The 27935-nt window shown below is 38.2% G+C and overlaps 1 protein-coding gene across 1 annotated transcript; it reads right to left on the reverse strand.

Moving 5' to 3' along the window:
* Positions 1 to 1479: 1479 nt before the first annotated feature.
* BMX (BMX non-receptor tyrosine kinase) lies at positions 1480 to 27733 on the reverse strand. Its single transcript, XM_027643824.1, is given in 17 exon segments — positions 1480 to 1556; positions 2558 to 2710; positions 4568 to 4678; positions 5548 to 5611; positions 7333 to 7398; positions 7401 to 7554; positions 8419 to 8581; positions 9311 to 9372; positions 9797 to 9908; positions 9911 to 9930; positions 12934 to 13083; positions 16438 to 16661; positions 24648 to 24789; positions 25393 to 25493; positions 26468 to 26535; positions 26702 to 26761; positions 27727 to 27733. Coding segments are annotated over 17 exon segments (1734 nt in total).
* Between the last annotated feature and the right edge of the window lie 202 nt (positions 27734 to 27935).

Genomic DNA, 27935 nt, shown 5'->3' on the forward strand with positions numbered 1-27935 from the left:
ACTCCCTGACCCAGCCCAGTCCTCAGGCAGCATCATACCATGCCCTATCTCTCCCTCCTGCATAGCCTCCTGTGGCCCCCAGGCCTGCATAGATTCCCACAGTCATTTGCGTGACCCCAAATGCTGCTTTGCCTCAAACACACACACAGCTCCCCACGTAGACAAGGATGTGCTCTCTGAGCCATCTTCCAGTGCTGGGACCAGGCAGTGCCAGCAAGCACAGTTAGCTCTAGCTGGCCAGAGACCTTCATTTCTTTCTCCCCTTTCCCCCTATGTCTGCCCCCTGGATTTCTTACTCCTTAGGTTCAGGTGAGCTTGAACCAGAGCTGCAGAGGGGTCTCTGCTAGGGCTGGTCCAGCTCCACCAGGCAAAGGGCAAGCAGGCACCACTTGGACTCTTAGAGACACCGCATGCTGAACTAGCTCAAATATAAGGAGAGAGAAAAGGATTATTTTTTTCAGAGCTTACTTTATTTTAAACCTTATTTTATACATATTAGATCAGCGTTTTACAACTCTTTGTGTCTAAATGCCTCTGCCATAATTATGTAGCTTCAGATGTATCTGGTATCTCTAGATTTGCTGAAGTTAGCACTAATTTTTGTAGTGCTATGCACATTTGAAAGTTAGGTGTTCTTATTTAAATGCTAACATGAGGAGCCGAATTTCAGATCCTCAGTAGTAAAATATTTGGCTAAGCAATTATATTAATAGCATTTTCAGTTATCTTCAAATTTTTGCTCTTCAGGTTTTATAGCGATCAGCAAATTTACCATTTACTATTGCAATGACTATTTTTCTCTTTTACCTGTAGCAGAAAGCAATAACACACTAGTAGATGACACATACGTTGCTAAATTGCAAATATCCTTGATACGTAGCTCAGAATGAATTACAAATCAAATGTACACCCTGAGGGCCAAAACTAAAGTCAATAATACTGTGAGAAAACAGATATAATATTTCACCAGTGGTAATTTCTAAGTAATTGAAAGTGAGACTATATCTATTTATGTCGTTGTCACTTGCAGCAGTTCTAAGTTTGACTTCAGGTGTCAACTTCAAGTGATTATGAAGAAAAAACACATTCAGATGAGTTATGATAATCAGAAAACCTAACAAGCATGTATTTCCCTGTTTACATTAACAGTTAAGGCCAAATAATGACAGCTTGGAAGCACTGAAGGAGTGCACATAATTGGTATGTATATATCTCAGTGCCTGAGAAGTCTTTTGAAAAAATGCTGACAAAATCAATTATATTCTTCCACAGTATCCTTCCAAATTCTGCCACCCACAGAGTGTCATGAAAGCTTTCTCCATATGCTTCTTGGTCAACTCCCTGATTAAATGAGAAGAACACTAATATATAGCATAATAGGCTTGGCTAATGTCAGGCAGATTTCAGATGTAGCTCTCGTACAGAAGGCAGCTGATATGGAACCAGTATGCACAGTCATCTGTTTCTGAATCTTCTTTTTCAACCTCTGTTGCCTTCTCTCAATGCCTCAAAAAATGGTAAGAGCTGATAAAAGGTAGGGCACTTTTCTGGTAGTTAAATGAAGTGAAGATGATGGATATAGTTGTTTCATTTTAAAATAATTCAAGTACTGTAATTTGCATTGGTTTCTCTTGATTTTAGCATGCAAAAATTTGTAGACAGTGATGCTGCTATGAATTTCTGCATGCTAAAATAAAATTAAAGTTACTTTTTATATATATCTTATGTTGTGATAATTTAATCTGCTTTACTTGCTCTAACATGCCCTCAAATATAAGTCACTTTTCTCATTTTCCTGACAATTATATTAAAAAACCCAATAAAACATCATGGTCATTTCATGGTATCATCAATAATGTGTAAAACAGTTCTTTGTTGCTGGTGAGAAACAAGACATGGTCTACAGACAGGTGATTAAAATTTACATGAAGAGGAACAATAAATCAGGATCATTTTTGGCACAAAAGATGCAGATCTCTCAAAATAAAATGAGCATGATCAGCATTTGACTCACAGCTTCTAGACTCATGGGTGGGGTAACACATTTCTTCTCCTTCTAAGGGCAGTTATTTTACACCTTACCTATCTAAAAAGGTGGAGGTCTCTTCTACATCTGCTGTTTAAGATCTCTGTATAGGAAGGCAAATATCTTTTATTCTGTGGTGGCTAAGAGAGAAAGGACAAATGACCATGGAGATGTACCAGTAATGGTCCTGTAATCATGGAAGAAATTTGGACAGTTAGTTTAGCTCAGTCACAATTTTTAATCCATTAAAATTAGATTAGAAGAATCTCATCCTGTTTATTTTGTTGATGTTGAAGGGTATTATGATTAAATACACGCTTCTGAAATGAAGGAAGTCAATCTTCCTTTATGACCTGTTTCCTGTATTGACAATTTCCTGAGCTAGATACGATATAGAATGTTTTACATACAAGCAGTGGCTTTTATAAATGATATTTTTCCCTGTGAAAATCAGTTCAGCTGTCAGCAGGGACTCCTAGTGGTTCCTATTATTTTGCTTTCTCCAGTTTGTATGAGCATATATACATACCTCATTCCAGCAGTTGTCCATTATCTAGTAGATGGTGTTTGAAACCTGTTGTGATCTATAAAATCTGTATCCATGAGAAACTTTCTCAATCACTGGCATACTATATTAAAGCTCATAGGGCTGCTTTCCCAAAGTGAACACCTCCCACATTAAGACATGAAACAAAAGTCAAGAAATGCAAGGTAAGTCCCTTTTCACAGAACAAGATACACAGGCAAGATACAACTGATCAGACTCAGAGAATATTGTCCAAAGAAAAATATGATTCTATACACAAATGTAAAACAACTCCTACTGCAGAGGAAGATGAAGTTAGGTTATAAAGTTAGCTATAAAATATATTTAATGTGGACAATGATGGACTGAATTTTTTTACAGAATATGTGCAAACATCTTCTTATATATGTCTGTGTGCGCACAGAGAGGGAAGGAAAAACAAAATGACAACTATAGGTATCCATGTTTTTATAAAATAATAAGAAAAAGTTTACTGTGTTTTCTGAGTGGAACATATACTCCTTTGGTATCAGAAAGATTTCCAAATACTTTAAAGTCTCAGCTGCACATACCTTTAAAAACTGGTTATACTGAAGCAATAGAAACACTGGATAATACCATAATCATCAATTCATAATTAAAGCTTTTCAAGAAACAATTTTGGTTGTAACTGAACATATGTGAGACTCATGCCTACCCTAAAGTAAAAAAAAATTGGTGAAATATTTATTTCAAAATTATATATAATGCTAGCTGTATTTTTTTTTTCTTAGAAATTTTTGGGATCTTTGACTTCCCTCCAGCTTGAAGGCTGGAGCATTGTAGTGTCACAGTGAGATCAGAATAAAATGGAACCTGAATCCCAGCTTTCCTTGATGAGAACATTAAAAAACCCCAAGATTCTTTCTTCTTTGACATCTGCTTTTGGGATATGGATACATCAGTTCACTTTTTAAAGACTGATTAATTAATAACAACCAAACATGAACTGACAGATCCCACTCTCCCCTTGCTTCCACTGCATCAATGGATAGTGTTAAAATGAGAAAAAAATCTTCTATGGAAAAAATAACATTTCTCATTGAAGTTAATGCCAATATTGAAGTTAATGACAGTAAAGCCTGGGGCCAGAATTTAATCGATAAGAGCGAAAAGAAAACATTATCACCAGAAAATCCAACTTCTGATATAATTGTATATATTATAAACAACTTGTAAAGGGCATGAAGGAACTCTTTCTCTGCCAGAGTCATTAATACTGGGAGACTAGCTGAGGTTAAAGATAAGAAGCAGCCCAGCATTTGGAAACACTTTTATCTGCTTTATTCACCATTGTTCAATGTCAAGAACAGTGGGTTGCCAATCTTTCATCAACTTGACAGCTGCCAAAATTTTCCTGCTGGAGGAGCAGACCCAGATAAGTGGAATTCAAGCCTGTTCACAAAAGGTTCCCTTTCCTTTGACACCTTTTGCAGACTTTAAGAAACACTGAACAGACCCCAGGGATTTGTAAATCATAGCTTGAAACCACTGAAGTAGAAGTTCAAATGTTCAAAATTCCTGGTTAGAAAGTGATCTGCAAACAAATATACTTTTTGCTGAGATACAGAGTCCTAGCTCACACAGACTGTCTTCCACAGATGGCTTATGCACAGAGTCCACTCTGACCTCTGGGACAAACAGAAAAGCCCTTTTGACTTGGGCAGCACTGATTTATGGTCTAAAGACACCAAAGATTACCCTTGATCTCCATTGCCAAAATTTACTTTAAACACATATGTAGCAAATGGAGAGTGGGCAGAATTTTTATTTGCCTTAAAGAAAAATCTAAGGGCTAAAAAATTCCAAATAGGATAGGGCTTGTTTGCATAAAAATATTAAACAAGAACACAAGCTGTAACTGCTTTTTACAATCTTTCAGTGAGCTAAATGTCTAGCATTTCTGCTTAATAAGCTGATGAAATCCAAATGTAATGCCATATATACATACAAATTCATGTGTCAAATTCCATACATACCAAAGGCCCATACATCTGACTTGGTGTAATGAAAAACTTTGGATGCTGACCACTTCACTGGAAACTTGGTTCCTAGAGAATTTATATGCAGATCATCCAGAACATATCCACAATGCAAGAACCAAACTTGGTTGTGACTGAGTTACAGTGAAAAACTTTACTGCTTCTTTCTTGTATATCACAATGTTCCTAAGGAAAGCCTAGGTAGAATCTTAAATTTCCAAAGAATACCTCATAGAGGTATAAGCTATAATCTAGAACAGATCATTGCTACGAACTTACTAGAGAAATAACTCAGAATCATAGAAACACCTGTTGTCAGGCCATCTAGCCTGGCCTCCTGGCCTCCTGCTCAAATAGCATGAGAGCAGGTCAGCCATGACTCTGTGTTGCTAAGTCTTAAAAGCCTCCAAAGATTACCATCTTGTAGTCTCCCTGACCAGCAAATTTCATTGTTCCATCACTTTCCTGGAAAAACAACTTCTCTTACTATCCAGCTTGAAGTTCCTGAGCTGCAGCCTGTGGCCTATATCTGCTGTTATTTCACCAGGTAGCTTTTAGATACCCTCTTATCTTCCTCTTCTCCAGGCTAAGCAGCTTGCTCCCCTCAGCCTCTTCTCAGAGGACGTGCTCTGTAGGCTACCCACCCTTGCCATTGAGGCAGCTATTAATCAGTTTATCTGATTAAGCTATTTGGTCCCCAAATTAGGTGAAAACCTCATACACAAAATAAACTTTGAGATTTCTTTACAAACATGACTTGCGAAACCTCTCAGCTGCGATTTGCCTTTAAACCTTAACTTTTTGAGACAGCAGAGTGACCCCATTCTTCTTCTAAAATTACTTACAGTCATTAATGGAAAGGAGACACAAAGAACTGTATCACACTCTTCGGCTTAACTTTCCTATCAGCCAGCTGATCAATGCCAGTAAACTAATATCAGAGCTTCACTGGGCTCCCAGTTCTTTCACTTACCGAGTTATCTTAAAGTCAGATACTTTCACAGTAAGTTTGCTGTCAACCAAACAGTTCCTAGCAGCCTTTATTGGAGAAATGAGAAGAGATGAATGGAAAGAACGTAAAGAGGAGCAAATAACATCAGGTATTTGGTGTCTGCTAATAATGTCTGCCCTCTAGCATTTCAGTGAATAATGACATCTTTGATTGACACAATTAAGTTTGAAATGGTAAGGGAACAGTAAGTGGCTCTCTTGTTCCACTTTTTGACTATTGATTGAAAAACATTCTGTACCATTATCACAGCTTTACAAATAAGGACTTGGAGGGATGAGGAAACAGAGCTGAGAAATCCACATTCACCTAGAAAAACAGCAACAGAACCAGGAACTAAATTCTGTCTTTCAAATGGCTTCCTATCCTGGGCCCTTTTCAGTCGTCTCAGAATTTACCAAGGCATCAAAAAATGGAAAACATTGATTGGATTATTTGCAATGCACTAAAAACAGAGTGGAGCAATGAAAGGGGACTGTAACAGCTTGATTTATGAAAAGTTCAATAGAAGCCTAGTTGTGTAAATGGTCACTTGAGAACATTTATCTAAGGCTGTATTCTCTGCATGCATGCTCATTAACTTCTGTGATACTGTTTGCATCTACAGTTTTCAATCTGAAATCAAGCTCCAGTTTTATTTCTGTTTTCCCATGGTTTCCCATATTTTCAGGAAACTGACTTTATATTTAAAACTTGAATTCTGCTACTTAAGTTATCTGATATTCCTGATTTCTGAATTGAGCTGTGAAAATTGATGAGGTATGGATTTAACAACTGTGTTTACAAGTAACGACAATTCTTTGAAAGCATCAACAAGACAGCTAAAATGCAACTAAACTTCCATTTCCCCATTGGAAAATGAAACAAGTCTGTAACATAAATAGTCAAAAATCTTCCAACATATTTTTATCTGGAATTAGAAGGCAAAATATTGCTACTGACTCTGAAGCACAATGCACCAGGAATTTGGTTAGGTTCACTGTTAATAGGCCAATAAAATAACAGTTTATTTCCCCAAAGAATGGCAGCATTCTTAAAAGGTAAGTTTTGCATAAACTTTAGGTACAAGTCCATGAAAGGACTGATCCCCTAATCAAAAGCAACTTGAAATACTTGCTTGAAAACTGGCAGATAAACGTATTTTAAAGAGCTGGGCAGTTGCAGACTTTCAAATTCTGTTCCTGCTTGTAATGCACCAAATTCCAGTTTATCCTAGTAGTGTTCACACTCATTTTATTCTAGCAGAAATAATTCCCAACTGGATAAATCCCTAACTCATCAGAAACAATGTAAGTGACCCAAATCTTTAACATTGCATTTCTTTCTCCTGAAGGACTACAGCATCATTGGACAGAACCCTTTATTTCAGTGGGCAAATTTTCCAGTTGGATGTCTGTGCTGTGTACACATTAATCCTTGAGCCCAGAGCCCATAAATGCAGGCAGCACAGTATGCAGTGCTCTAGAACCTGTCAGCTCTGCCCTGAAGCAGAGCACATTAGAGTGTATAATAGCCTGAGTTGGAAGGGACCCACATGGGCAGTGCTGTTTACATGTGACTTTAGTGCTGCTTCTCCAGAGCTGCCTTGTATTGAGCCACCTTTGTGTCTCTGTTCAGCACACCACAATGCTTTTTGGGGTGAGTGCCAACAGAGCCAGTGCATCTGTGGTTGATACAGAGGCGTAGAACTGACTAATGTCAGGTCATGCCCCTGCCTTCCCTGTTCTGCTTCTCCTGTGGGATAGATTACAAATTGTCCATGTATGAACTGACAGATCTCCAGAAATGCCATAGCATCACAAACATCATAAACATACTTTCAAAAAAGCTAAAGGGTAGGAAGGGTTCCTTTCCATGACTCCTTAGGTGGCTGATCGAATAGTCATTAGCCATGTATTCAGTCACTAAATAGGCAGAATATAATTTTGAGAGTACATTGTACAGTCTAAAGTGTTTGGGATTATTAATTTTCCTGAAATAAAGAAAAAATCAATTAATAAATAGATATTATTGTACATTTCTCTAAGCTTTGTTCTTCAAATATCAATACAATGTATTGAAAGAAATTATTGAAACTGGATACAGTCCCAGCTCAGCCTTCAAATACTCCATTTCAAGAAGGACTGAGTGTCCTTCTTCTTATTATTTTGAAACTTGGTATTGATGACAACCAAAAGACGACTCAGTATTGATGAAAAGACAGTGTTGTAGCCAAAACCCAAAATAGGATTTAGCAGCACAAAAGTGTGGCCTTACAAAATTTTCACATTCAGAATCCAGATCCTATCAACTAGTTAATTGTCAGGAATGTAGCGCCTCCTTTCAGGATACAAGATATCCAAAATATTCTTGAATTCATATGCTTCGACTATCATCTTGTGGGACTTCACTGGAAATTCTAACATCTTTAACTCTTTGGAGTCAGAGACTTAAACTTCAAGTCCCATGTTTTTGTTTTTGGTGTTTCCCGGTTATTTGTCGGTCTCTCATTCCTACCTGTGGGATCTCATTCCTGCCTGTGGGATTGCAGGAACAGCTTTCTAACTGTTTATGTATAAATGCTAATGAAGCATAGTTTTAAGTGGCATATGTGAAAGCTCTGAAATTACGGAAGAGATGTTAATTGAAAACTTTGTAGATGACCCTATTGATCCTTGAAAGTTCCTTTGATAATACTTCAAATATCCTTTGTGACTCCTTTTAGCCTGTTTCTAATGTACTCACCATTACTTAATGCTATTTATAAGAAGAACTCTTTCCTGTGTGTGTTATACATTACTGATTAATGTTTGGAGAGATCATTATTTCCAAATGATTAAGCAATGCCATAGCTTACATCATGGCCTGAGCTTCTATGAGTTCATCTTCTGCTTCCTCTTTAATCCTCCTTATAGCCACTTCATATTTTTCCTTCCACTTTCCCTGAAGCACCACTCCAAACTGAGCACTCTCTAGCTCTCTCAACAGGACAATTTTTTCTCATTTCAACTCCCAAATTCCTAGTGGGAAAAAAAAATTCCTTTAGTGAAAAAACAACAAACAATGGACAAATGCAGGTGCAATATCCCTCCCAGGCAATGCTGTTTTCTCTGGAAATTTGCAGCACTGGAGTAACATACCTGTCTCTCAGCTTTGTGTTTGAGTTATGGAAATTTCCTATGAGTGTTGTTTGCTACTGCTTAAATTTAAGCCTTACGTCTATAGATTTGAACAAGATTTATGCATGAAATCACAATGCATTTTCATACAGGATATCAGAGAACAAATATTACTGTGCCAGATGATGTGGCAAAGGGAAAGAATGGCCATGGCTCAGATGGGCTGGGGAAGGAACCTTTCAAGGACTTGCACAGTTGATATAAGACATGGCATAAGATGCCTTAAAAAGGGCACAACATAAAAGTTGCTACAAAATGCCTTTGTGTTCACTTTGCCCTGAATGTGGACAAAATGCACTTGTAGGAAGGGATACACTATTTCATAGAACCATAAAATCTCAATGCTACACTCTATAAGAGAAAACTACAGAAGGAACTATTGACTGAAAGACCAATTTTACCAAATTCTCCTGTTGCCTCTTGCATGGACAAGCAGAAATGGCCACCAAAGATTCTGTAACCTCCTGACTGTAACCTGCAAGACTGAAAGCAGTGAGGGTCATTGTTCTCTGGTTATTCTTTTCTTGGTGGCCAAGACACCAGTTTCTAAAAGGAAAATTATCTTTATACAATTTCCTGATGAAGCTGTCGTTGGGACCTTATTTACTTTTGTAGATACTGCATGCTGGAACCTTGTCACATATTTATAAAGAAAAACTGTTAAAGGTCACAGTATTACATGGGTTTTCTGAAATAAAAGAAAATAAAGGGAAACAAATACCTCCCTCTCCCTACCATATTACAACCATCCAGGTAATGACAGATAGTCAATATTCAATATTCAGCAGCTGCTGCATCATGACACCAGATTGAAAATTTTCTGTGCTTAAGGGCTGTTTCAGCAGACGCATTGCAAGATGGGGTAGTTCAATACCAAAAAACCATTGTACAGCGAAGTTAAGCAACTACATTGATTGTGAATATGTTAGATCAAGTTACACCCAAACTCTCCCAAAAGATGGCTCAGTATTTGGAACGTTCAGTATTGGAAGAGATTCACCATAATGCTGAGAAGGCCAGATGCCTAAGCCAAAACCAATCAAGTAGAAAGAGTACATAGGATAACTGGTGAAGTTGTGCTGATGGTAGTGTATAAGTTCGGGAATTGATTCAAAGCAATAATTTTCAGCAAGGTAATACTTGTGCTCATGGGTTTTATACACATGTAATATTTGACTGTTCCTTCTTTACTTATTAAAAACATCACAACATGCAGTGTATGTCAAGACCTTGCAAAGTGCCTTCCAGTCCAAGTGTTAATAGATTAGTTGTCATGAGCTGCAACACTTCAACTGGCCAAATAACAAAATATGTAGTAGATGTCTCCAGGAAAATTGTTACATTTGCCTCAGCCTACTTTCCTCTCCTTAGCACCCCCTGGCTATGCAGTACAGGCTCAACCCATTGGAGACTTCTGTGATACACTTTAATGTAGTCTGATGGTTAGGACTTGTCCCCCAACAGTTACATCTCAAACAAAAGACTTTCATATTCTGCCCCTGCAATAGTTCTTACATCCAATTTGGAACATCTTCCCTTCCCCTACTCCTTCCCATTCCCACTCCTATTCCCTTTTCCCTTCTCTTCCTTCTCTCTCACACTTGAATCTCTGCTGTTCCCCTGGATTATGTGCCTGTTACATGGCATTGTTCAGATGAGAAGATTCTGGACCTCCGTTCCCCCATTCAGGGAGCCACTGTCATCTATGAATTCAAAGAACCAATACGACCTGAATGTGCCCGAGGTTCATTTTTTAACACAGTGTAGAGATTGTTGTTGACCTGTCACAGCAAGCAGCATATCCATAGCATGGTCATAGAAATGTTACACTTTCTTGGGATATTCACTCAGGAACCTTGCTGAATACAGATGTAACACACATTCCTGCTTTGTAATACTTTTGGCGAAACTTCAAATGATAAAAGCACCTTCTTTTCCCCAGTTAAATAATAAAAAAAAAAAAAAATAAAAAAAGAATGAATAATTTCCAAGAAGCAGCAAGGTTGGGATTAATTTCAGTGAACTTTAGCCTTTTACACTGTAATGTCCAGAAAGGAGACATGACTCATCTGAACTCCCTTAAGGACTTCATTAGAACAAGATGAATAATGCATGAGAAATCTTTCTTTCCAGTAAAAAGAGGGTTTAGGTAACAGGTTGTGGTATCCCACTATAAATATTTAAAATTAGGTGAGTTCTACTCCAGCCCAGACATGAAGCCAGTCATCTGCAATTCTGTTTTGGTGCGTAGATACAGATTTATAACTGGGGAGATTGAGAGTTGTTAACCCCATCTCCTTCCTCATGTCCCTTCCAGAGGCTCTGTGTGTCATAAGACCCTAACACTGACACACACATATCCTGAAAAAGAGTTCTACCCACCACACTCAGTTCCTTTACATGAAGAATTAGGCTGATGTATTTTTTATTGCCGAAGTATTTCTGCATTATTGAGCAAATAAAAAGATTTTCACTGCATTCTATTATAGTTGCACTATTTTTAGTCTTTATGTGGTACTACAGTCTTAACTTTTACTCTCCAATTTTACATCTGGTAATGATTACCATACTAGGCTGGAAGTTCTGACTCTCAGAGTTCATTAAACAGCTACACCTCTATATTGCAGGGAGTAAAAGAAGACATCTGGAGGTTCACCACTGTGAAGTTTGAAGGAAATTTCACGTCCCTTAAGTTAACTGGACTAAGTGTTATCCAGCACACTTGGGGACTGAAACACAACTGCCTTTCTCCAGAGTTCAGCCACACCTGACTTCCATTCCTGAACCTATGGTGCAGGTCCAAGGGAAAGGACACTGAGTCAAGGCTCCCAAAGGATCATTTTCCATCAAAGTTGTTAGTGGCTGGGTACTGATAACGCTGAGTGTGAGAAAGTAGCAAGCCACAGGAGGAAAATGTTTACACAGCACATCCAAGAGGAAAAAATGTGTGAGGCTGTGTCTCCTCCAGGAAAGTATATGGACAAGTATTTCTGCAGTCATCTACTTGTACCCCTGACTGTGGTGCTATCCATCCTGGCTCCTAGTCAGCTGCATCCAGTCAAGACTCAGTGAGCATAACACTGATTTTGCTCAGGGTTGTGTTCCTGTCTGGGTGAGCTGTAAAACCACCACTGAGGATTCCTCTACAGTCACCTGCAGAAAAAGCTGCACTGGAGCAAACAACACAGGACTAACAAAAGGGAAAAAATAGAGCTTTGAGGGGAAATGCACTCAGTGTGGCTTTGTTCCAAGCCTATTTTAGAGGTGAGTCGTTTGCTCCTTTATGTGGAACATGCATTTTTTGAGATCTATTTATCCATACCAAGTTAGGACCAGGATTTCTAGCACTTTATAATACTACAGCTATTTGAAGAGCATCAGCATCCTCTAGCTACACTGTATAGCAAAGACAACAGACACAGAAACATTTCTGTGGTTGTTCATATACAAACAATAAAGGATGTGTAGGACCTTCAGACAGAGCAGCTACTCAGACTGGGCACAGAGATATCAGCATACCAACTATAAAGAGAAATATTGGGTTTGTTATTCACAGGCTGGTTTCTGAATAAGATTCAGCAGACATATGAAAAATCCCAGCATTGTAAAAACCGCTTTTTAAAGTCAGAGGATAGACTTGTCCTGTATATGTAATTATAGGCCATGAGATAACAGGGAAACCACTAGTTCCCATCTGCTTTTTCTTGTCCAGTGGCTCTCGTTGCCCCAAAATAGCTGGGTCTACTCTGTAACACTGATTTTTTACAATAACTCCTTAGAGGAGGATCCCACTGCCCTAAAGTTCTGCCAGGAGCTCTATCAGAAGTAGTTTGCTCTGTCTCATGCAGACCATGACGCAGTTGTCTGCCCAAAAGCTGGGAGGTACATAATTCTCCTCTAAATTTGAACCTTCTGTTTTCATAATATTTAAGTAAACTGAGAGTTCCCTGATGGATGAAACAAGCCAAACATGCTCTGTCAGATCAGTTCAGGGAGTACCAATTAAGTCTGCTTCAAAAGAGTTCCCTTTTATGAAGCATAATTTTAGCATACAAGAGACTGATTTGACTAAATGAATTTTTTTTTCTCTGAAAGTAAATATATTTATACCTCCAGAAGTCTGTGGGAGGTGATATTACTGATGAAAATACCTATATGTATTATAATTATTATGACAGCCATATGTGGTATACCATTGCTGCAGGTACAGTGGACATGTAGGGTGGAAAGAAAATCTCTGCCCAAAGAATCTTTTGGTTCTCAAGAAGACCTGTTCTACATGCTCATGCTTAGCAATACTCTGCTCTTCTGCCAATGTCTGTTTGCTGACACTGGAGTTTTCCCTGCAAAGACAAAACAATATGATAAAACTGTGAAAACCCAGTGGCCTTTCAATACTTAAGGGGCTTATAAGACAGATGGAGACAGACTTTGTACAAGGCCTATTGTAACAGGACAAGGAGTAATGGTTTTAAACTGAGAGTTGGTAGATTTTGACTGGACACAAGGAAGATATTTTTCATGGGGAGATTCATGAGACACTGGAACAGGTTGCGCAGAGAAGTTTTGGATCCCCCGTGCCTGGAAGTATTCAGTCATGTTAGATGGGGCTTTGAGCAACCTGATCTAGTGAAAAATGTCCCTAGATGATCTTTAAGGTCCCATCCAACACAAACCATTATAAGATTTGATGATTCTACCAAAAATTCCTTCCTTGGGTTAAAAGTCATGCTACATGTATTTTTTGAGTAGTTATGCTGTGGTCTAAGATGAGTATTTCAAAAATTTGAGACATATGTAATTGTCTGGATTTTTTTATCACTTGGTAAATACTTAAACAATCTTTCTCCTCCACTGTGCAATGTGTTAGAAAGCCAGATATTCTCTGTGCATGCTGTAACAGGCAATGAAAACACATATGCCTTTAGTGACCTTATGCAGAGATTGCATCTACATTTTCAAAATGTACATGGAAACTTTCCAAAACTGCACAACCCTAGACTTTACAAATAAATGTTCTTAGCATGACAGACAACAGGAGTCCATATGGCAGAAAAAGAAACCTCTAAAATAACCTCTTGTACAGAAATAATGATGATTCTTATTTTTGGTTCCTTTCACAGGATACTATAAAAGTAGAGATTTTTTAAGGAAATCTCTGAATCTTGTCCAGTATGGTTTATTATGAGACAATATGTTATATTTCTGTGAATTTTTCATTCAAATAGCTTGGCATAGATTTAATGCTTACAATGTCATGTCATCTTACTAAAAAGGGAAATACGGATCTGATGTCTCACTTTGACAGACCTGGACTCCCTGTATCCTGTACCAGACTACTCACAGACATACAAAGGCCCAGGAGTGCTAAGAAGGGTGATTTAAGGCTGAAATAAGAGTACAAAAATTGAAATACCAGCATCACTGAAGTCAGTGACAAAACTCTTGACTTGATTTAAATGAAACCAGTATGTTTTTCACATGAATGTATGAGACAAGAAGACAAATTGTATCTGATTTTATACATTTCAGGAAACCTTATGCTTAGTACTCAGAATGTTATTGAAAAAGAAAAATAATCCAGAAAAACTGCCTAATCTTTGCTAGGCTAGTGTGGAAAACATTTAAGCAGTGGATGGCTGCGTATTGATTAACCTGGGCTTATCATCATTCAGAAACAGCTTTCTCAAGTAAGTGCTCAGTACAAATCCTTTATTCCCACAAAATAAATAGTTCACAGTTTAGCTATTGTACATGACTGCATCTTAAATTTGGTCACTTAGGAAAAGGGATTAAACAGAAAGTCACTTTTCAGAATGCCACTAACAGAAATGCTCATGGTTAAAACATTCCTGCTTTTACTTACCACGCAGAAAAACACAGAAGCAATTTGTTTGAGAAAATTACACTTCAGTGGAGTACTCTTTCTGCTAGTTATTGAAATGGTTTCTTCCTCCGTGGTTGGTTTCAGTTATGGAAGGTTGGAGCAGCTGTTCAACAATATCATTACATTCCATCTCAGTCGCTGCAATGAAGGATGCCAGAGACTAATGGATACCAGCAAAGTGTCCAAGATCAAACACAGAGTCAATAGGCAAGCTCAGCACTCTTCCTGACACAATGCCAGATGAAACTGAGAAGCTAAACTAAGTGAACACGGACAGCTGAGCTACCACTTACAGCAGCTGGCAGCATGGTATGATGGATTAAGTTATGGGGGCCAACAGACATCTGTAGTTGTAAGGTGGTGGGCTGTATGTTGTGCCTATCAGAAAAATAAATGAGAGAAATAAATTGTATATTTGAGTATGGATGGACAAAGAAAGGAATCTTTAACATAGATCTCCGTAGCAGAAGAAGAAAACTGAGAGTGCATTAAAACAGGTGAAACATGACTCCTGATATTTGTTCCTGTTACATTCAAGAAAGGAAGATCTTTGTTCTTTTTTTCAAGCAGAATTAAAAGCTTTTGTTAAGATGTATATGTAACTTGTCCTTACAGAAGCAATACTGCAAAAGTCTCAGTTTCTCAACTCAAAGGGAAAAACCCGTAAATGTCCCTCCTTTTTCTGGATTCCCTCTGCTTCTTTATTCATGATAGAGCCCTCTGCTCAGGCTCTATAAGAAGAGCTGCCTGTATTGTATGTTTTTACATAATCATAAGTGAGGGCATTCAGGTCCATATCTCAGCTGACCAATTCACTATTTTCTTCAAGTTGCTGGGGTTGTGTGCTGCTTTCTTCATCCAGAACAGTGTGTGATCTCCTTAGTTATAAATTGCAAACACTTTACGTCAAGTTAAGGTTGCCATACTTGTTGGTTTTCTTACAGTTGTAACAGTAGATAAGCAATTTCAGTCTGTTCTAAAGTAATTTGGGCATCCCTATCTCAGAAATTTTTCCCTTCCACACTTCTATCAAGTACATAAAATCAAACTCATCTAGTATTAATCATGAGACAGACAAGGAATGTTATCTCTTCCAGAGAACTCCTGTTTGTTGCACTGCCTTCACCTCCAGTACCTCCTAAAGCCATTTCTCATTTAATGACTTGGGAAGAGGTGCTTTTTTTCTGTTCCAGCTGGATATTAATGAAAAATATCTTCGGTTGCTTAAGAAGATTTCTCTGCTTGTAAAACTCAAAAAGAATAATTAAACCCTATGCAGGATGGGGCTGCCCTGTCTTTGTGCAAAAGTATTACTAAAGCTGAGGAGAGACTGAAGTGATAAGGGATTTGCACTGCAGCACTTCACACTGGTCTCCCACGGTGTCACTGCTATTGCAACTGTGATAGTGGTGGTCTAAAGAAGGTTTGTGCATATACGAGAGACAACATTTGTTAGGAGAGATTTTATCTTTTTGTCACTTAAACTAAATACTGGAAAAAAATGGATAGCTTCTGTGTACACAAGCCCTTCTTCAGGCACATACAAAAATTAAGGCCACTGAATACTATCTTAGCTATTATACTAGGCAGTGACTGCTGTAAATTTTATTCAACCTGCCAGCCAAGGATGGTAATGAAAATGGAGTTGTACAGAGACAACGAGGCTTTTAGAGTAATGTTTAAAAGTTAGCAAGGTAATTCTAACATAGATCCTGAAAGATGCCAGGACTGCCTGCAGTCTTGTCTTCAAAGATGAGATATGTGGAAGACCACGGTCATGGAACAAAAGCATTCTGCAGGGCATACTTACCCTTCCCAATCCATTATTTTCCACCAGTCAGAATATTTTTCTTGTGATACACAGTATTTATTGCTTCTGACAAGCTGGATAGCTGAATTACCTTCAGGTTTGTATTTGCCTTGGGCCACAGCCACATTCAGGACTGACTTCTCTGGTGATAGTCTCTGGGGCAGGCTTCCATGATTCCGTTTTTGAAGACAGAGGAAATAAATGATAAGGAGATGTAGAACAGGCTACAGTAAGAAATAACACATGGCATTTATGTGATCAGTTATATCTTGAACATTTATAATGATATTAGGCAAATTAATCAAATCTCAGAAGCTCAAGGCACAGACAGGCAGTTTTTCCTCATCCATTTAGAAGGACAGCCTAGACACTGTTGTCCACATTTGAGAGACAGGTGAGAACAGAGCCAAGTTCTGTGATAATGACACCAGCAGCAATTAACTCTGAGTGGAAGCTGACACTGCTGTAATAGGAAGCTGTCATTACCAGAATTACATGATAGACCTGACTTATATCAAAATCCTGACACCTCTCTGAAGCTGATACTACTTAATGAACAGTTGCAATTCCTGTGCTTTGGACACCACTTGACTAAGTTATTTTTTACTGTAACTAATGTCCTGTTGTATCAAAAGATCCCATCACAGTATTTTAAAAATAACTTTGAGGTTCTTTTTAATGGCTTTCGATCGATAGTTACCATCAAGTACAACAAACATTAGTCAACTGTTACTACTAATCACTGAAAGCAAAGTAAAAGCTATGCTAATTCTAAATTATTCCTTTTTCCTAACATAATTTTTTGATGTCTCTCAGCTAAGCATGTTGGATATATGTAATCTCACTCCTTGGTGCCTCACTTTCCCTGTGGAGAGCTGAACATGTGTAGGTATGCAACCATGGGATTCATCTCACCAAGTTTTAACCCATGTCTTCACGTGAAATATGTCATCCTACAGAAGTGTCTACCTCTCATCATGGGTTGTTGAGGATGTCTGCAAAATTACTTGGATGAGAAGCCTGGCATTAAAATTAGGTGACAACAATCAGATCATGGACAGAAGAGTATCTAAAATTAAGGCACTGGAATGTGTTTAGAAACCAGGGGAATGTCATAACTGAGAAAATCTGGACATCACAATTCTTTAATTAAGAGGAGAGAAAGATACACTTGAAACACTGACAACTAAGGATGAGGAAAAATAAGAATGACTTATAAGAAAAGGCTGCAAATGGCACCTATTTATTTACGTATTACTGAAAACCACTGTAATTCAATGTCAGTAAATAATGGCAAGTGTCCTGAAGCAGGCTATGATTCCTTTAAATCAAGTCCAAGTGACCATGTCATTGTATGTTTACTTGTTTTCTATTTATTGGCATTCCTTAATTTAAACAAGAAGAAAACACAGAAGCACCTTATTAAGTCCACTGAGCCAGAAGACATACATGATCTCTTCTGCACACACAAAACACGTCAATCTGAGCTCCATTCTTTAAAGAGGTATCAGTCACAGAAGAATCCTCTTCATTTGACGAGAAGTAGTTCTGTTATACTTTTTTGTGGTTTCTATTGGCTGTATCTGATTTTAGTGGAGAGAATCTTATAGTTTGATGGCCTGAGTTAGGCAGGATTCAAGTTTTAGACTATCCATTTGCTTTGTGGAAGAATGACAGAACTATAGTTGCCTGCAGATTTCAGAAAGATGGGGAAAAAATATAGTACAGAGATTAAACTCTTCTCTCTTCAGAGCATCCAGTGATGTTAGAGCAAACTGATATGCAGCAATCATGCTTATGAGCTGGTGTGTACCTCTGACATTCGGTCTTGGTAATTTTGGAGATTAAATTGCTCCTTCATTTCCTGTAATTTTTTTTATTTTGGTCTTTTTTTTGTTTGGTTTTTTGTTTGTTGGTTTGGTTTTTTGTTTGTTTTGTTTCATTTTGTTTGAGTTTTTGTTTGCCTTGGTTTTTTGTTTTTCTGATTTTTTTGTGTGAAGTGATCAGAGTGTCATCCTCTGATGGAGCTGTCATCTTGTTGGATGAACAGAAGAAACTGCAAAGCACTGGCCAAAATAAATGAATTACTATCATGGAAATTAATTTTGCTTTGTCCAACCTGCCAGGGAAAATAACCAGTCCAAGATGAGCACATCAGGTTTGTGTTTCACTGCTGGATGTATATTTGACTGTTGCAGTATTCTAGACAGACTTCATCTGTAATCTGGTGGAGATTATTATCCTGATTTGTGTCCATACATACAGCTTTCCATGTCCAACACTGGCTGAAAGCCCTAGAACACTTCCTAAGAGTAACTGAGTGGATCTTATTATTTCCATTATAGTGGTAGTGGTATTTTTGTGGGTTTTGTATTGATGATCGTGCCACTGTCATCTAAAGAGAGCCACAGGGGATGGTCTGAGGTTCAGCTGTGATGTCCACATGAGGAACACTTATTATCTGCAAAACTGTACCCCTATCATATGGCTGGAAGCATGTGCTAAATCACTTCAACTCCCATAAAGCTTGTCCAATACATACTAATGAGAGAATATGTGTGTGCACTCAGTGATCTTCCATCTGATCTACTGCAGTGTTGGTCTGACCTACAGGAACCATTTTCCAGTGCAAAGACAGTGGATGTCAGGCACCAGCAGAGGTGAAAGTATTTCTCAGGCAGAAAGCTCCTGCTTCCTGCTGTTATCAAAGCCAAGAGGAAGTTCCCTCTGCTTCCCATGAAGTGACCTTTTGTGCCCAATATTCCTTTTAATGGCATCACGCTTCAGGAGCCAGCTCCTCTGTGGGAGACTAGAGGTATAATGGTGAACTGATGAAAGAAATAGAGGTATCAAAGGTGCAGGACATGAGTGTGCAAAAGTAATGCCTCATGCAAAAGTAATACCTCGAGTCAGCTGGGAAGAATGAAGGGAGAAAGCCTTGCAGAGGCTGGAGAGGTGAGTGACATGAACTGAGGTGGGCAGAAAGAAGGCTGGGGGCATGGTGATACCTCTGATGATCAAAATGAGTACATGAAAGGAAAAGTAAAAATGTGCTGAGAGCTTATAGAAGCAGTTCTGTGACTAAATATGGACTATTCCTCACCGTGAGAAGTCAGTATTGGCCTTCTTAACCTGATTGTATCATATGGCTTGGGAAAATGAAGTCAAGTTGTTCTACCCAGATGTGGTAATCATTATATCTTCATTTACTGAACCTCTTTTAGAAGTACCCATCGGAAAACTGTTGTGCCCTGCTTTTTAAATTTCCCTTTCAAAATATCTTCTCTGAACTGAAGCAGATAATAAAAAGAAATCATAAAGGCTTAACTGAACCCAGAATGTTCAGCAGCAGATTTGCATGACTGGTGATCTCTCTGTATAGACAAAGCATCTCCTGATGGAACCCAGGCATAACAGACCATGATATTCAAAACAAGTTACGCTGCTGCGTGTTCACAATGCTATTGCTTTCAAATCTGAACATCAGAAAAAAAAGTCAAAGTCTTCTTTGTTCCTAGCTTCTTTCCAAGGCTTATTATTTTTTCTTAAAGCTCCATTGCATAGCTCTTGTGATTTGTATCTTCTGTCTCTTGTCAACCTATGTGTTTCTTAAAGCCCTGGCTGTTCATATTAACTGCATAAATAGAATTCTAGCTTTTCTTTCTTTTAAGTTACTTTCTGATTAACAGAGAGAAACTAGGAAATAGATCCAGATCTAAAGATAAGGAACAGAAGACAAATTAAAAAAAAGGAGGAAATATGGATTTTAAAATCTCATCATTTGAAACACAATTTGGTTTAATTTTTTAGGGGCTGTGTAACGATGTGTGCACACACAGTCAGACCATACTGCTAGTCCTTTTTTTAAGAGATAAAAATATCATAAAAACTTACATCACTTTGGTGTCTTCTCTTGTCGTTGTTGTTACCTCCTTCCCACCTACAAATGCCAATAATTAAGTTGGGCAGTAAAACTAAGGTCAGATGGTGCATTTGTCCAGGAGGAGATAGATGAGCAAATAAACATAGAAGCAGATCTTCCAGTTTACTTTTATTCTTAACCCTGACAACTCTTGACCTTCTTTATCAAGCAACTGCTGTGCTAGAGGACTCAGGCTGAATTGGGCACAAGTAGTACTTTTTGTAATCCTGATGTCCTTTTTGTCTCTTTAGGTCTGTGAAAGCCTGCCTTTCTCAGATGGACAGTAAGGCTCAGTGGGTGCTGATGGGACACGACACTCTTGGTTTTCTATCTGATATAAAGATATAAGCAAGAGCACATAAAGAGCTCAGAAACACTTTCCAATTCATTAACTTAGAGGCTGCCTCTGGAAAGCTGGGCTAAACTGACATTCCTAAATAGATATCTGCACTCTTGACCCAACCTCAGAGCAGCATGACTTGGGACTTGCCTGAGAAAAATGCAGTTCATCACCATTTCTCACCCAGGCAGAGCAGGTGCATCTGTTCATATTGTCAGTTACCATGTTTTCTCAAGCACTGTTTTCACTGGGGAGGGTGGAGGAGGGAAGATCTAGGATCTCTTGGAATGGGGACCTCCTACACATTAGATAGCTAATTTTATTGGTATTCTCTGATCCCACTGGACATGTCTTTTATTTTATAGACGCTTCTACAATGGCTGACACAAAGAGAGCTTGAAGGACTGGAGGCAGTGGTTTCACAGACCCAGTTGTACAACACAGAATCCCATCTAGAAGAGAGGAAGAGTTAAAGGAAAAAAGCAGGAATTTAAGTAATGCCTTACCTCTTGAGGCTGTCTTCCTTGCAGATTTACACAGTGGCAGCAACAGCACCATGACAGCTGACATTTCACCTCCCTGAGGTATCAACATACTTTAATCTGTATTTTCCAATCTTATTTTAATTTAAGCACCATCTCAATATCTTTACAAACCCCATCAATATTGTTTTCATTTATGCAAAAATAATCCATGGAAATTTGCATGTGCCTTTAGCTCTGTGATTTTCCCAGTTTATTTAGAATCATGGAACATTTTAGGGTGGAAAAGACCTCTGAGATCATCAAATCCAACTGCTAACCCAGCACTGCCAAGTACACCATTAAACCATGTTCCTGAGCACCACATCTACATACCTTTCAAATACCTCCAGGGATGGTGACTCCATCACTTCCCTGGGCATCCTGTTCCACAGCTTGACAAATGTTTCCATGAAGAAATTTTTCCTAACATCCATCTCCTTTTGCAACTCGAGGTAATTTCCTCTCACTGTGTTGCTTGTTACCTGGGAGAAGAGACTCACCCCCACTTGCCTACAAGCTCCTTTCAGGTAGTTGTAGAGAGTAATGAGGTCTCCCCTGAGCCTCCACTTCTCCAGGCTAAACAACCCCAGCTCCCTCAGCTGCTCCTCATCAGACTTGTGCTCCAGCCCCTTCACCAGCTCCACTGCCCTTCTCTGAACATGCTCCAGCACCTCAATGTCCTTCCTGCATTGAGAGGCCTGGAACTGGACACAGGACTCGAGGTGCAGCCTCACCCGTGCCCAGTACAGGGAGACAATCTCTTCCCTCGTCCTGCTGGCCACACTATTGCTGATACAGGCTGGGATGCCATTGGCCTTCTTGGCCACCTGGGAACACTGCTGGCTCATGTTCAGCCAGCTTCTACTTTGTTGTAGTTTTTCTCATTGGCACTTTTAGTCTATGAATCAAGAAATTATTAAGAAATACTTCTTTCAGTTACCCAGTGGTCACAAGTTCAAGGCTGTTTGGATCCATCCCGACAGAAACAGTCTCCCTGTGCTCTATGCATCTCTGTTAGCAACATCAGGAACTCATTTAGGAACAAATTTAGAGTAGATGCAGCACATCATCATGCATGTTGTTATCTGACACAAACAAAGAGTTCAATATACAAAAATTCTCTTTTTAGATCTTCTCCCAACTAAGCCATCCATGACTAGTAATGAGGTATTTTCTTTGTTCTTGCAACTGGCTGGGGGTTTCATGGCTCTTTTGCTGCCGTGACAAGTGGTTTTGAAACTTACACGAAGGTGTTCAAATTAGTGTTGCAAATCAGTTGATAATTCTGTACATTATTAAGTGTTCCATAATGATGAAACCTGTGGTAGTAGCAGATAAGCTTTTATGATTAATTTTAATTTTCAAAAGCAAATGCCTGATACAGGCAGTCTCACAATTCTAAATTAGGTTCCCAGTTCCTCACATCTACATTTTTTGATTAATTTTGGGTTCATACTTTTTAATTTTTGACTGTAAATTACTACGACCAAGCTTTAAAAAAATCAAGCCTTAAAAGGTTGAAGCCCAAACACTCATAAACTGCTGTTCCCTCTACCAAACACGGTCTTTCACTGTCAAGTATGTACACAGATATGAGAGAATTCCCTTCTGAAAAAGTTGCACCTAGAAGGGTACTATTGTACAAATTTTCCTGTCTCAGTCTTTACAGATAAAAACTAAAATCCTGGAATAATTGCAACTAAATTCTACAGAAAATATTTCAGGAAAACATGTTATAATAAATTATGCAAAAGAAATAACATTGTTTAGAGAAAATATTTAATATAAGACTGAGCTTGTAAAACTGTATTGTTTTACACTCATCCATATATTCTCTTGTGCTGAATTTCTATTGTTGCTACCCACTCGGCTTATGGAACATAATCACTAGAATGGTCTTACAACAAAAGACTAGAATTCAGCTAGAGATACTAAGAATAAAGACAAAAATAATTTCATCTAGTTTATTTTGTAGGTAAAAACATCACTAACTTTTTGATCAAATACAGCCGATATAATTTAGTGTATTATTTCCCCCAGTTATACTGTAAGCTACATTGTATAGCAGCTATGATGTTAAAAGAAGCTTAGCACATACATGGAAAGGTGTGAGTAGAAATATAAATAATATAAATATGTACTTTCTTAACCAAAGTGTCCTAAAGAAAAGCTGCAGAAACAAAGGATGGCATCAAATATTTCCGGATATTCCCATCATCTATGTACAAGAGACCTTATAGTCCACATGTAAACTCTTTCTTTCCACTACAGTTTTTCCATGTTCATCCTCCAGCTTCTGGCTTGTGTTACATCAAGCTTGTGTTACTCCTCACCAAGTCCAGGAGCCTGTCTCTGACAGCATCCACTAACAAATACTGAGGCAAAGTATATGCTCAGGGCAGCTGTACAGTATCAGAGAATCTGATCCAAAAGTGATGCAGTTATACCTAATGCCCTTTGAGAGGTATATTTCTTCTGTGAATTCATTCAGTTGCCTTTTTAAACAAATAATTAGTATCTATAACATCCTTCAGTAAGTAGTCCTACAGCTTAAGTACCCAATATGAATAGTCAGCTTGCTTTGCTATCTTCCTATCTTCCTTTGATGCCTACCTAATAATTACTAACATCTGCTTTGCTTTTTAGATCTTGTTTAGTACTGGGCTGACTCTGTGTATGTGGCTGTGTTAGGTTAGGGTTTTATTTCCCTTATGTACATAATTTTCAGTCATCTGCACTGAACTCTGAATTGCTTTTATTATTGCTTTTGTTTGTTAGCCCAAAGAGCTCTTGTTATTAAATGTTTGCTCTCACTGGTAAGTACACATATCTGATCAATTTGCTTCCTGTCTCCTTATTTAGTTAAATGATGGAGCCCTGTGAGCTTTTCTCTTTACATGTTATCCACCCATCTATTAGTCATTGTCAAGTCTCTCCTTTGACCTCTGTTCAGCTTACAACATCTTTCTTCAATTACAGTCACCAGAACTAGACACAATATTCTCCTGGTGATCACAACAGTGTCAAAACAGGTTGAGTGCTTTTACTCAATACGTCCCTCTTCCATGTCCAAGGATGCCATTAGCTCCTTTGGCCACAGCTTCACAGTGGAAATTTGTGTTCAGCTATCATGATCCTAAAGGCTCTTTTAGAGATACTGTTTTTTGAATCTCCCATCCTAAAACTATAGCATACACTTTTCCCCACTTAATTGAATTACGTGCTCCTGACATAAATACACTGATTTAACATACCTGTGGCATTCAGTGACGCAACATAGGGTGAGGGAGAAGGGAAAGGAAGATTGGAATGACACCTCAGATCAACCAGGCCGATAAATGTTACATACTTGTCATGAGGTTGCCCTTGGGAAGTCAATTCTTGCAGGGTCATGAATTAATGCGTTATTTAGCAATGCTGTTACTCTAGCAGCCTGCTGCTTGCTGTGGCAAGGTTTGTCCGTGGCACTACAGGAGGGGATCTTTGGCCACTTCTCACATCTGCATGTCCCACTGCCCATAGAATTGGGATTGATGGAGGCTCTAGGAGGAATCTGAGCAGGACAACTGAAAGAGATGAAAGGGAGCAAATTTAAAGTTGCGTTTTTCTCATGGCATTTAATTCTTGAACAAGTACAGTGCTTTGTGCAGCTGCATATTCTGATATAAAGCACAGCCTTGGATTTCCTGACTGTGGCACATTTGAATGGTAATCAGGCAGTCATGGGGCACAGTCTGCTCTTGGTGTTGTGGCCTAAAAAGAGAAGTAGAATGAGACAGTGAGAATTAAAATAAGAATTTTACATGCTTAATTATGCTTTAAAATAAGTGATAATCATACATATGTATTCCAGATAATATTAAACCAAATATCTGGTAGATTTTTGAATATAAAAGAAACAAGACTTGATCTAAATTCCATCACAGTCAATTAAAAATATTCCAGCAAAATCACAGCTTCTGTAATAGGGACTGGTTTGGTATTTGCCGTAAATATCACAGAATCACAGAATCATTTAGGTTGGAAAAGACCTTTAGGATCATTGTGACCAACCTTAAAGTATCAGTAGCACTCAGCAACATTAGGTTAGGACAAGAACACAAAGTGTAACCTTAGGATGACTGACATATTTCTCAAGAAATGTAAATGAAACAAATTTCATGGTTAACCTGAAAAGTCTTGGAGGAGGTGGTGTTGATTCCTCAAGATTCAGTGTCTCAACACATTGAATTTTCTCAATCTCAGTTGATCCCCTCTTGCTTCCTTTTCTCTAAGAGAGAAAAACACAGCAGACTGTAAACTAATGCTAACACAATATAAAGTATTCTAGTTTGATGATTTTGTACAGTTTTATATTTCAAACTCTATATTCAGGCTTGTTAAATTTTGAAAGAAAGGTAGTAAAAACCTCCTTGGTCTACTACTTGCATCTAGTATATGGAACAAATTCCTTTCTAAATCAGCTACAAAAATAACAGGGCACAGCCCTACATCTGAGAAAGCATCTGCTGCAGCTGCAGGAGTATAGGGCAGAAGGGGAGACTAAGAGGAGAAGAGGGAGGAGTTAAGAAGAGAACACCTTAAGTGCAAACCAAAAGCCTGGCTGTGACATTCATAATTTTTTATGGTAATGGAGCTTATTCTCACTGAGCTTCCCTGCAGTTTTGGAATGGGATGTAACTGACAGGATGAGTCCTAAAGTATGAAAAGGAGCAAAAAAATTAAAGTTGCCTGAAACATATATTTGCATTCCCAACAGGAAATCTTTTGAAAAGCCACCCTTTTGTGATATACAGTCACTCTTTAGGAAACAAGGATAGTTTAACCATCTGCTTCGTGCAGCTGAGGGATGAGATTCTGAACTAATTATGCCTCATACAAGTAACTTCTGACGCCAGTTATTTACATCAGTTCAGAACGAAGCCTCAACGAGGAAAACATCCCTATTCAAGACAGTGTGTAAACATATGTCAATGTTAATTACTTGCCTAAATTCTCTTTGGAAGGATGCAAACAGATGCTCAATAGCAAGCACAACTGTGAGGGTTGTTCTGAATATAAACACTCGTAAGCCTGTGGGTAAGTGTTTTCTTGAACTGAAACTAGAATTTTATATCCTATAATTCTACTCAAAACAAAGTACACATATTATTCTAATACATAATATCCAATCAAGTTTCACAGAAGAAAACTGGAGTGGCACTGTACAATCTTAAACAGTTTACTTAAAAAATTATTTCTTACCCTTTTGTCATGTTCGTAAGAAATGTTTGTCTTTGACAGAACAAACAACCCTTTCTTGTAATTTAATGACCACATCACTTCACAGAATCGCAGAATATTCTGTGTTGGAAGGCACCCACAAGAATCATCCAGTCCAGCTCTTAAGTAAATGGCCCATACAGGGTTGGATCCCACAACCTTGGCATTATTAGCATCATGTTCTAACAAACTCAGCTCATCTCAGGGTCTTGATCTGGGTTATTTTTTATTTCTGTTGTGACTTCTTTAAAAGCGGTTCTTCTAGAATTTTTTTTCCTCCATCATACTTCCCTAAAATAACATCACAATTACTTTTATTACTGCTATTAATTAATATAACAACACCAACTACAGAGACGGTAAGATTAATATATTTTCATTGTCCTCTATAAGTTTTAAAAAAATTTATAGTAATACATGTATATAAAGGATGTGTTTAATACTGTTTAAACAAGTAAGGTTGTTTAGCTTATTCACTTGGTAGAAACAATCATAGCATACAAAAATTAAGGTACAGATATACTGTAGTTCTAAACAAGGCATGTCTGTTGCTTTATCACCTGAGGATCTCTCCTTTTAAAGCCATGCACTCTTTCTGGCAAAGAGCACAGACTGCTTTATCCACAAATGTATTACATCTGCAGCATGACACAAAAGTCATTACAGCAGCTAAGAAAATAACAACAAAAAAAGAAAACCCTTCTATTTACAGACCAGGAAAACATATCTAGTGCTGACTATGTGTTCCCTGCACTGAAATTTCTCATTTCTTTCTTTCAAATGAAACAAATGCACGTTTACGAAACTGTGATATGTAGAAAGGATTAAAAATTAAAAATGTTCTTGCAGGATGTATATATACACATATATTTACATCTAAATATTTTTTCCTAGTCTTGGTAATCATAGAGTAGAAAATGCCAAGAAGGATGAAATCCATCATATCTCTACAAGTCTAATATGGCTTCAGGTTACCTTACTCAAGTGTGAAGGAAGTAGGTCATGTCCTCTGCTCTGTATTTCTGGGGCTCCACAAGGAAGCAGTGTGCTAAGTACCCCCCTTTGTTATGTTCCTGTTCACTACTGAGAGTCCAGCAGAAAGAGAAAATTTGCATGAGGCTCATCACACTCACTTGATCTATCCACTGAATCCTACCTGAACCCACAAAGTAGCAAGTATCTTGTAGAAACACCGTGAAGAAGAAAAAGGGGGATGGGAGGTGGGGGGGCTTTGCTCATACTCTGCATGGGTATCTGGCTATGCTGTCTTTGCAAATAAAATATCAGATTTGATAGAAAATATAAAAATATAAAGAACTTGTCATTCCCACAGCAGAGCAGTAAGAACTCCTGTGTTTTTTAAGAGCATATGTGGTTTTGTTTCCTTACACTATGAAACATCCAATCTTTAGCTCCAACCCACTTAAGTTCAGGGGACTCATTGGAGTAC

Source organism: Corapipo altera, unplaced genomic scaffold, assembly GCF_003945725.1.
Source record: "Corapipo altera isolate COAL_440 unplaced genomic scaffold, ASM394572v1 0, whole genome shotgun sequence".
NCBI lineage: Eukaryota > Metazoa > Chordata > Aves > Passeriformes > Pipridae > Corapipo > Corapipo altera.